Source organism: Epinephelus lanceolatus, chromosome 14, assembly GCF_041903045.1.
Source record: "Epinephelus lanceolatus isolate andai-2023 chromosome 14, ASM4190304v1, whole genome shotgun sequence".
Taxonomy (NCBI): domain Eukaryota; kingdom Metazoa; phylum Chordata; class Actinopteri; order Perciformes; family Serranidae; genus Epinephelus; species Epinephelus lanceolatus.
This window is the reverse complement of record NC_135747.1, coordinates 23,312,663-23,324,542: the sequence shown is the minus strand read 5'-3', so window position 1 is coordinate 23,324,542 and position 11,880 is coordinate 23,312,663. Positions and strand designations below refer to the sequence as shown.

The 11,880-nt window shown below is 40.7% G+C and overlaps 1 protein-coding gene across 3 annotated transcripts; it reads right to left on the bottom strand.

Moving 5' to 3' along the window:
- Positions 1 to 97: 97 nt before the first annotated feature.
- On the bottom strand, positions 98 to 10,246 carry LOC117248011 (Golgi reassembly-stacking protein 2-like). 3 transcript variants are annotated; one of them, XM_033612736.2, is made up of 11 exons: positions 9,923 to 10,246; positions 9,405 to 9,522; positions 5,766 to 5,846; positions 5,487 to 5,690; positions 5,210 to 5,296; positions 4,992 to 5,122; positions 3,223 to 3,355; positions 3,007 to 3,139; positions 2,797 to 2,880; positions 2,578 to 2,667; positions 98 to 2,253 (listed from the first exon to the last, which is right to left on the bottom strand). In XM_033612736.2, the coding sequence occupies exons 2-11, from the start codon at positions 9,459 to 9,461 to the stop codon at positions 2,027 to 2,029; spliced, it is 1,227 nt and encodes a 408-aa protein (XP_033468627.2). In that variant the 5' UTR covers positions 9,462 to 9,522; positions 9,923 to 10,246; the 3' UTR covers positions 98 to 2,026. The 3 variants fall into 3 exon arrangements, with proteins under 3 accessions (XP_033468627.2, XP_078030627.1, XP_033468618.2); XM_078174501.1 differs by having other exon boundaries at positions 9,405 to 9,489; XM_033612727.2 differs by lacking the exon at positions 9,405 to 9,522 and having other exon boundaries at positions 9,923 to 10,169.
- Positions 10,247 to 11,880: the final 1,634 nt, after the last annotated feature.

Genomic DNA, 11,880 nt, shown 5'->3' with positions numbered 1-11,880 from the left:
GACACTCTGTGGCTTTGTCTGGTACTGCACTGTTACAGGGTGTAGCAAGGATGATGAGATGAGCACAGGAATATGAAGTGGAGACAAGAGGCTGAGATAGAGAAAATACATCAGTTTAATCAAGGTAACGATATAACACTATACAAATCATTTTTTGTACAAAATCAACACCATTATACATTTTTAATGGCTACAGCGCTGCAGCAAGCAAACCTGCTTTTCTAAGAGAAATCCCCAGTAGTATAAGTTACCACTCTTCCTTCCCCTGAAGACCTCCAGTAATTTAAAGAGCCACCTTTTCTCTCCTTTTTTGTGTTACCTCGCAATATGTTCTGCATTTCTTCTGATCCATAGAGAGGCTGAGCTGTATTATGAATACACTATTATGTATTACATGACCGCTGCTAGTTGGGAGCACCTCGTGTGGGTGTACCCTTAGCTGTATGTCGCCCGGTCTATCATTGCAGCTGGATAGAGCAGAGCTAGTCGACACAGCTTTCTCACTGACTGCTGCCAAGTCTGATTGAGACAGACGGTAGCTGTGGTTTTGGATGTAGCCATGTATATACCTTGGTCATCATGATTATGACAAGTTAATCTATATAATAGTGTAACAATATCTGCATGCAGGGGTGGAATGTTTGCAGTGAACTGACATGGTTATGCTGGCTAAGTGTGGTGTTAAATACATCTATTATATCCTGTGTGGTTAGCATTAGCTGTGAAAGCATTAACAGGAGCAGTAAAGAGTAGTCACTTTACAGCTACAGTAGCCATATTCACAGCATCATAGTTACAACCAAAACTGCAACCTTAGTCTAAGCAATTACCATATTCACAGCCAGGAAGAGCAGCTGCACTCACAGGAAGTGGCTGCATACTGTTGGAGCTAAGCTCTTTTAAGAGGAGTAATGAGCAATCAGGTCTCCATTCTGTAGTATCTGCACAATATTTCCCTAAACTGTGCTTTAAAACTGACTGGACCAATATACAAAATGTTCCTGTGGATCAGGGAGACTGCAAAAACATTGCTAGGAAGCACAAAAGTAGTTGAGGGGGAAAAAAAACATTTACCCCTTTTCCACCAAATTAGCTCTGGGTCCTTAACTGGTTCAATTCATGGTATATCTTGTGAGGCAGCCTGCATTGCCACCAGTTTTGAGCAGGACCATTGCAATGAAGGATGTGTCATCAACAGAAGAGGTCGCATAATGCACTATGGAAGTAAACAATTGCAGCAAAATGGCTGATTACATTCATTACCTGCAAACTTTTGTTCTGTTAGTACAGATATGTCTTACCCCCCCCCCCCAAAAACACGCATGGACTAATTATTCATGAGACCACTGCACGCTCTTTGATTTCTCACGTGACCTCTCCATCACTGCTGCCCCCATCCTCCCTTTCCAACCTGTAGAAAATGACACGCCCACTGATGTGGTGACAATTGGCACTTCAATTTAAGGAAAACCTATTTTTTGGCCTGACCTGAGAACCAACTTTTTGATGGAAATGCTCTGAACGGTTCAAAATTAAATGGGAACCAGAACAGAACTGGTTCCATGTGGTGGAAAAGGGGTAATTATGACCCTTCAAAGGCTCCGTAGTCCTAAAAAAAAAAGCCAACATACTGACCCACACACTTAAAAGTAACCTGTTCCCACATATTTTACACCTTTTCTTTCAGCCAAGCTTAAAAAAGCCCACATAGTTTGTGTTAATACCTATTACTATTGAGTTATGAGCTATTTTAAAAGTTGCTCTGCAGCAGAGTGAATATTTGAACTCTGCTGAGAGGCTTGAATTATTCTTGTAATTTTCTTTTTACTGCCATCAACAAGCCAGCTTCTGCCGGACACACATTCACGCTTCATGTGAGCAGACCAGCACCAGCTCCAAGTATCCTCCAGATACCAGAGCTCGTACGACAATCGTAACGGCATGTAGGAGCAATTTGTCAACTGAGTGATGCAGCTAATAGACTGGCTATATTGTGTAAGCCGACAACTTTTAACAGCGCTCTCTGCTAAGATGAGTCAGCAGTTATTGTGATATTTATTGATTCAGGGGTGGCCACTGATGGTGCGACGGGGGTTCTGGTCAGTGAACTGTTCATTTGGATAGCAGAGGGGGGGTATGTGGTATTCATTGTAACAGCAGGAGGTGCATTTGCAGCGACGGGGGGAAGAACAAAGTCAGGTGGAGGCAGAGTTACACCAGGGACCACACTTGGCAGGGTGAGGGGTGGAAGACCTGTAGAGCACAACACAAACAGACCATTACTATTACTGTACAGATGTCTTTAAAGTCATAACTTGCAGCAGAATAACCCTTTTACTTGACACGTTTGCGAGTCACCTGGGGTCCATCCAGAATGAGACCACAACCCACCAGTTGGGAACCACTGAGTTATACCATGCTTTGGCTAAACATGTATTACTTATTAGTATACAAACAATTCATCCTAGGTTTTCGTCTTTTTATGGGATTTGTGGACAGTAAGAAAAATATCGAATAACACCAGACCTCAGGATTATCTAAACCAACCCCAGTACATTCCAGAGAACAAAACAATACCTGTATGTTGTAATCCACCAGGTGGCAAGGTGATATTTAGATTTGGTAAATGAGGAAAGGGTGGAAGACCTCCAGGTAAGGGCATTAAACCTGTGCAACAAATATGATGTATATTAGACAGTGTTAAATTAGCAGATGTCATGCATGTTTGGCTTCAGAGTAGCTGGCTTTGGTGCCACACCTGAGGAGCCAGAGCCTCCCAAAATATTTTCTACTAACCTGGTAGTGTGGCGGCAGGACTGACAGACAGGGGAGCGCTTTGTGAGGAGGGGACATGGCTGGGCAGAGGGACAGTAGGAGCTCCTGAAAATTTTTAACAAAACCGTTATTCTGTTTGTTTGCACTGTCAATTCTTTTTAGTTCTTAAAGTAATATGTTGTTGAATTTAGGTCAACAGGATGTTTTGAAAATTTAGAGATGATTGTGTACCTGTCGGTAGATCGCTAACAACAGCGGTCAGATTAGAGCTCACTGACAAGCCAGCGAGTGACTGCTCTAATCTAGTCGTAGCAGAAGAAGACGCAGCAACTGGAACGGTTGGAATGACAGCAGAGAGATGGACCTGGTAACCAAAATTACATCATCTCAGTAAATGTTCACAAGGTGTGTAGACAATTACGTCTTTTCTTTAAGATGCTGAGCTACCTCTGTGAAGCCATCTTTCGGAGGAGTTACTGGCTCACTGGGAGTCTGTGCAGAGAAACTGGTTTTCTTGCCCTCTTCAAATGGCAGTGTAGGTATCCTGTGCAGGTAGCCATAGCCAATCCCACATCCTAGACTGAAGAGATGGAAATATTGGAGAGGAAAATGTTCACACAGAGAGTTCATAGTGCCCTTAAAGATGATATGCGATAACAACCTTCCACTCTGGGGGATACAAATTGCAACATGTGACTTTAAAAGATGATGGTACGGTAGCTGCTTAGCATGCTATAATTTAAAAACCCATTCAGTCAGTGACTATTTTCCATGAATACGCTATTGTTGTTGAGTCCATCTGTCATTAGACGAGAAAATTAACTTTACTGTAAGTTTCCGTAAAATTTACTCAGAAAAAGAAAGGGGATCTAAAAGTAAAATATGTAACAGACGACTGAAAAAACAAGTCTGTATGAAACTAAAATTCAGTAAAACGATACACAACTGTTTTTATGTTTTTTTTCAGGGTCAAATAGGATTCAATATAATCTCGACTAAATAATGATTGACAAATTTATATAAATGTTATTTTTAGGAACAATACACAACATTGCAATTATAAAAAATTGAATTGTGAACACCGTTATTAAAAATACTGAATTAAGAAGTGAAAATAACCTTAACAAAACTACCAAACCCAAAATGAAGACATATTGTGGACTGAAACAGGAAATGGTTCAGGTGAAAGACTGATGACACTTGAACTCAACTCAACCAGGTGCTCCTTCAGAAGTGTCAGAAATATCTCAATGTTATTTATGTTTCATTCCCATCATGGTGTAGCTCTGCTCCACATGGGCAAGAATGTGGAAGAGCAGCCGACATAATGTTGTGTAGCTCAGTCTGAGCTACAAAGCATATCTTTCTTATTCGTGCACTGCAGGTAAGTATCGAGGTAAGTGGTGTGTATGTGGTCCCTTGCAGAGGTATGTTTTATGTAGGAATATGGTTAAAGGAGTGAGTTAAGTTAATGTACATGTTGCCAACAGGTAAGTGCAAGTATAAAGTTAAAAGACAGTATTAGGTCCAGTGGTAGGTTTAAATATTTGCAACATCAGACATGTGAACTTTAATGCAGAATTGAGCTTGACTCGTTTTTACAAAAATAAATCAAAAGAGGAATAAATAAAATCATTGTTAGACTAGACTATTAAACTGCTTGTAAAGCCTTATATTTATAAAATTGAATTTAAGACTTTTTTAAGGACCTGCAGACACGCTACATTTACAGAGGCAGGGCTGCATATAAAGAGCAGATATTTTTCTGTGCACACACACAACTGTCAGCTAGCGACTGTGAGGAGATATTCGCTGAATTTAACTGTGTTGGAATAGAATCGCTGACAAGACCTTTAAGTGTATAAACATAAATTATCTACAACCATTTCTCTCTTATGAAAAGTGTCCTGACCAATACTTGATTTTTATCAGGTAAAACCAAGCATTTATGTGAAAATTATACTATTTGGGATTATTTTCTGTCATCTAAAGATGTTAAGGAGGTGTGTGATAGTCATGCGGCAAAAGTTGAGGGCTGGATTTACACCTGAAACTTTATGGTTTCATGGTGCTGTATGCGTGTTGCCAGTAGGAAGGACTGTACAGTGCATTCTTTAAGGGTTTTGTATGTCCAACATTTTGTTAACTGATAGAAAACAATATTATACCACGATTCACAGTTTTCGACTGACTTCAGATGTAAAAATTCCTCCTACCTGCCCTCTCCACCCCAATCACAGTTTGGAGTGATGACCACCTCGCGGCAGTTGTCCGTATCTGTGTTGTAAACATAAAGCTTCAGCTCCTTCCCTTCATGTGTTTCCACTACAGAGAACAGATCTTCACCCTGTTGAAAGAACAAGAGTTATTCACCTGTTAAGTCAATATTACTACTGATCTGGAAAGCAAATATCTTACACATGAAAGCAAATACCTCGCACATGACGGTGTCAGCTCCTATAATGTAGTCAGTATGAGCCCTCAAACCAGCAACAGCTGCAGGGGAGTTTGGCTCCACTTCCTGGACTCCAACACCATGTACAAACACATTAGGTGACAGCAATGAAAGCTCATTTATATTTATCTTGAATGACAATTACATTTCTGTGTTAAATTTCCAAGCTTGCGAATGGTTAAACATCCAAAAATCATATCCAGTATTATATCTCAGCAGCTTTCAGGATATTTCCTCATCAGAGCGGCACACTCACCAAAACATGCCAAACATTCTCATTGGCTCCTTCAAAGCTGCAGAAGCGAATGCTGACTCCCAGCAGCCCCTGTCCGCCCCACATGTTGCTTGGTGTGACGGTCGTCTCCCTCACTGCCAGCGTCTTGCTACTGTATAACGTTATCTTGACGGGCCTCTCCACGTTCATCTTCAGCAGCTCTTTTAAGGTGTCATTGTCCTTGTTCTGTCAGAGATCACAATGTTCCGATCATCTGTCATAAAGCAGTCCTCTGTCATTGTTAGAGCAGGTTATACTCACCAGTCTAGTGTCACTAATGGAAATGATGAAATCAAAGAAAGGCTCCAGTCCTGCACAATGACCGGGGGAATTCTCTTGCACCTGTAAAATCATAACAATAAGACACTAGCGCTTTACCAATAGCCAAAATGGTCAGACACTAATATGAAAGTGTTCATCCTGAGGTGTAGCTACAAGATAAATAATTACCGAATAATTACAGCTGGTGGTCAGAAGCTGTGAGTAAAGGCCAATGAAATATCATTGGAAAAACGAACGAGGCAGATCAGGAGGGACACAAAGTCGTTCTCTGTTAGATTATATTACATCGTTCGTCGTGTTAAGGGCTGCCTCCTGAAAGTCACAGATTGGAATCAGTTGTTTCTTGAAACAGCACTCCAGCGCCAATACTAGTGCTCTCTCTTTATCCTACATTTAAGATCCGTGTACTGAGCTTAGACCACCTTAAACATCTATAGCAGCAGAATGCAAAATACACATTAATGCAGCAGTAATAATAATCCTAAAACATCCTAGACTGTGAGGGAACATTTTACTGTACAATGAGTACTTTTACTTCACATACTTTAAGGGAAACTTTTTTTTTTAACCTTGGTCCTATTTCCTCATGTCTTTGTGTCTAAGTGAGTAATGATGACAACAGTTTTGAAATTGGTTCAGCATTGAGTGAAGAGGCTGCAGCAGGCAGTGGCTAAACAGGCTGCAATGTAACAACTTGGAGCATTTGTGCACTGTCAATTTATGTCCCCTTCAAGTGTTTGTTTTTGCCACTAACAGGCTCAGATTGTTATTTTAAGTATCTGACAACATTATGGAAAAGATCCATACAGAGATAGACCTATTTCACAAAGATAATAATCAGGGTTGGACGTGAGCACCAGTCAAATGCTGTCAGCTGGATTAGCTTCACTCACAAGCCAAATAAACAACAGTGATCTATTGAGTGGCTGGTAGATGCTGGAATCCAGCAGCCACAGTGGCAGGTAAACAAAAAAGTTAATTTCAACCCTGAGTATAATCCTTTATGTTTAACCAGAAACAGCCACATAATTGCTATCACCAAACTCACAGACTCCATTAAAATAAAGAGTAATTTTAGCATGTATAGAGCATATGTTTGCAAATAACTGGGTGAATAACTAAACCAGAGTTAGTGATTGTTGAAACAGCAGAATGATGAACTCAGATGGCTTTCGTGAATTTTATTTTGTTTCTGTAAACTTTGAATGGAGTGAGATTTACAATCCATAATGTTGTCAGACACTTCAAATAACAATTTGACCCCGTCAGTGGCAAAAATAAGCCCTTTTAGGGGACATAAATTGATGCAAATACCCCCAATGGTTACACTGGAGCCGGTTTCGTCACTGCTGGGTGCAGCGGCCTCACTCAATACTGAACCACTTTCAAAAGAATGTTATCTCCATTAGTCTCTTGGGGCACATTCACAGCAGGATAGTCCAGGGGAGTCAGTTCGATTGGGTGGGGAATGCCAAAAAATTTCACACCTTCAGTTGGTTCGGTTCACTTTCACACTGCATAGGGCCGTAACGGTACATGTATTTGTGTCGAACCGTTCGGTACGCGACTTTCGGTTCGGCATGACCCTGTACCGAATTATTGGGCGCAGGATATTATTTTATTTTATTTTGTTTTATTTTAATTCCATTTTTGCGAGCCGAACCATTTAAAATATCTAGTTCCCCGACAGACATAATTGAGTGACGGACCGAGTCCCGTAAATCTCCGCTTTCACTTTGTGCAGCGCATTCTCGCATTTTGACAACATGGCAAGTGAGCCTGACGAACCTGAAGACCCACCCGCAAACAGTCCTCCGTTTGGGAACACTTTGGTTTCAGGTAAAATACGAAGATGGAAATAAACAAGTTGAAAAGACAAAAGCAGTGTGCCGGCACTGCAGAACAGCGGTCGGGTATGTACTTGGAAACACGTCTAACATGCTAACGCATCTAAAGCGACACCACCCGAGTTTGAATGTTAACCGGCACGGGAACTGCCCATTGGTTCGACATATCATTGTTCTGACCATATTAAACTCATTGTTCGAAGTCCATTCCGAAATCATCATGATGCCCTGTGGTTAAGGTCTGGTTAGGTTTAGGCACAAAAACCACTTGGTTAGGGTTAGGAAAAGATCATGGTGTGGGTTAAAATGAAAAAGAAAGTGACAAACACATAAGCCGTGAGCCTGCTCCGCCTCAAGCTGGTCGCGGCGCACCATATGCCCGCCGCAAGCCGTTCAGCACCGCGGACAGTCGGACTAATGGGATGTCGAACCAATGGGCTGTCGAACCAATGACATGGACCCAACCGGCACGACTAGAAAAAGCAATCTGGTGCAAACTACGATATCGTTGTTGTTTAAATAGAAAGAGCGTTTCCCTGACCATTGCGCTAAAGAAATAATCAACGCCATTGGAGTTGAGTAAAATTGTTTAAGCTGCACTTTAGATATAAGCATGTTTTGTTTACTGCACTATACTTTTTATTTTAATTGAGTAAAACTGTTAAAGCAGAAATGTATATTTATATTTTTCATTCAAAAAATGTGTTAAAAAAACAGCAGCAAAATTGTGTAAAAAGAGTTAACTGCTGTGGTGGTATGTTTTAATAAGGTTACCAATAAGTAAAAGATATTTAATAGTTGTCTATTTTTTTCATTACTGTACCGAAAAAAAACGAACCGTGACTTGTGTACCGAGGTACGTACCGAACCGAGATTTTTATGTACCATTACACCCCTAACACTGCACTTTTTAAAGCGGACCAAACTACCTGGACAATGTCACACAGTTACAACAGCTGCTCGTTTGGGGGCGGTGAGGCCCGAAACGACCACTGACCAGGAAGAGAAAAGCATAAGGAAGAAGAAAACCCGGTTCATCAGTTGGCTAGGACCGAAAACGGAAATCCATCCCCTTCAGCCGGCTTGGTCACCACAACAACAATGTAGCAACACCAAACTTATGCATTTATGCACCTCCTCACTACTCCACGTCTGCCCATGAAACATTTTCCGACTTTTTCTTTTTTTACCTCTGCTTCTCCCAGTTTGCGCTGTTGGCTTTGTTTTTTTCTACCCAAAATGCACTCTACGTCACTTACTCTCTTTGGTTCGCTGGATAGTCCATTTGCATTTCCCACTGTTAGCGAACCGCACTAGGGTTCACTTGCAAGTGAAGTGAGACCCCCAGTTTTTAAGCGGACCAGGGGTCGCTCGTTTGGTCCACACCAGAGTTCGAACGGGCATTCACACTACTCCAAATGAACCGAACTATCCGTGGAAGCGGACCAGGGTTCGTTTAAAGTGGACCAAATAGCACCAGTGTGAATGCCTTCTTAGACACAAAAACATAAGACTAGGGTCAGAGTTGAAGAGTGTTTAAGTTTGCCATTAAGTACATTTTGCTGTTTATATTTACATTCTTATACTTAAGTAAGGTTTTGAACGCAGGGCGTATATGTGCAGTGGAGTATTTTGAAAGTGTGGTATTAGTACTTTAAATAAAGGATCTGAATTCTTCTTCCATCATTGGGAAAAAAGTGACATAAAGGTGAACTTTAATGACCTTTTATATTAAAACAATGAGGGGTTTCCTATATGAAGGTACACACACCCATGTTGAGTGGTTGTGTCCTGCGGTTAGTAGCCACACCGGTTCTTCAGGCATCATGGAGGTTTCAGCAGACACAGGTAATTATCTGTTTGTTAGGACGACTGCGCATGCTGTAACACTAAATACCACGTCAAGTCATATGAATTCATGCAGTTTAAACACAACCTGACAAATTGCTAACATAAATGATAAGGAGGCTAACATATAACAGGCTGACAGGTCACTGAGAATACACCTTAACGACATGCTAACCTACAACAAACACACTCACATACATCACAACTAGCTGCTGACAGTTAGCTAGCTACTACAGGCAATTAGATGTTAGCGAAACCTCTCATGTGTCATAATCAAATAACTCCACTGAGTGAAGATATAATAATATTTAGCTGTAGCACCAACATTAGCTAAGAGGTTAGCTAGCAGAGCCCCCTCCTCTGTGTCTGCAGCTAACATCAGGTCTGTCTGCCTCCACAGAAAACGCACTGCGTGTCACCAGGACATTAAACTGCTCTTACTCTGAGGACGTGGTAGCCTTCAGTCCCTCCACCCGGTATCTCGACGCTTGAAGACCCTCCCATGGTCCCCTGGATGTGTGTGTCAGGGTGGGTTAACGGAGTTAGTTAGCAGGCGTCTCTCCACCAGAACATGACAGCGCCGTGGCTCCTGCTGTTCCTGGTTCCCAGTACTTCCGCTGTGGTGCAGCCCTGTGTGGCTGCTGTTGGAGCACTGCACACATGTCTACTGCATGGCTATACATCTCATTATTAATCATCCAGGTAGACACATTAGAGGACAGAGGTGGCTTTTTTTTCTACTCTATTGCATTACCAACTGCCTCAGGGCTCCACCCCACTGCATGTTTTCAATTCATGCATCTGCTTTTGCACAATTGCAAGTGAATTCACACAAATACAGTAAAATTTTAACTGAGAATAGTCCTCCCTGTGGGGTTGTGTGGAAATCTAGTGTTGGATCTAAGTCATTTTAGGGTGATATTGTGCCTCACATGGTGCAGTGTGCATATTCCTATGTAAATCACCCATTCTGGAGAACTGGACAAATCATGTCCTGCCAAAAAATAAAATAAAATAATAACTTATCAACACCATGATTCTGTTTCTTGGGTGAAACATAATTCTAAAATTATTTACTTATAGGAAATGAATATTATTTGAAAAATATTTTTGATCTGCTTTCATTCTTTTAATTTCTAAACTGGCACCCCCGTGCCAGAAAACTGAAAACTTGTCTCAGACAAGAATTCACAACTTCATACAATTAAAAAATGTGTTAAAAGCCTTCGAAATCTATAACTAACAGCACATACTGATAGCATAGGTGTAAAAATGTAGTGTTATATTCATCTTTGTTTTAAAATACATTTTTTATGAAAATGTTGGCCCTTATAAAAATGTGTCCCTGAATTTTGTCAACTTTGTCAGATTTCTACAAAAACATAATTTAATCAGGCATAAAAGGGGGTTAGCTATATCTTAAAAACTCCTGTCTCACTTCCTTGTTCATTAAATGATATTGATATTGGGTATGTTTCAGCCATAACAGGTTAACTCTGTAGACCTTCTAAATCTTTTTTTTTAATTGATTTATTTGTGCAGGGACAATACACATTAATCAATGACAACATTTACACATTGCTGTAAATGCATCAGCATTCGCTTTAGCTTATTTTCAGCTGCTGTCCCTGGGCCTGATTGAATTGCCATTGAAAACAAGGAGGTATATAAAACAAGCATGCAGTAATTCAAGGAGAGACTTACACGAATAAACAATACAAATAGCCAGACAGTACATGGGAGCACATGCAATAGAACTGTAAGCACACAGGGAAGAGAGAGAGAAGAGAGAGAGGGGTAGAGGAGGCAGAGGAAGGGAGAGATGTCAAATAAAAGCGACTTAAATAGAATAACACCACAGGAAACAAACCATTTCCTATTCAAGGACAAACAGAGAATCAGCCAGTAATACATGCAGCCAGAATGCAACAATAAAGCATGCAACAAAACCTGGGACAAGCTAAAGCAGACAGACAGGGTAGGCAGGCAGGATTAGTCATGAAGGCATACATAGTTCTGGGTAAACCAGGTTTTCAGACTTCGTGAAAAGGAGCGGTAAGTGGTACACTGTCTGATGTGGTCTGGGAGTGTGTTCCACTAAATGAGACTTAGGGTTTAAAATGAGTATTTTGATTAGCATTAACTCTTTGCAACTTCAAAAATTAAAATGACTAGTCACTATGACTGCTGTGAAATCAATAAATATATAAAGTTTTGTCAACTCCATAAGACAGTAACTCCATCAGATTATACCCCTGACATCAATCATGTATGCTTTTTCTTAAATAGCATACATGATTGATGTATGCTTTTTCTTAAATAGCATACATCAATCATGTATGCTATTTAAGAAAAAACTGAAATCACTGGGAGGTGGGCCCATTACAAGGTTTAATAGT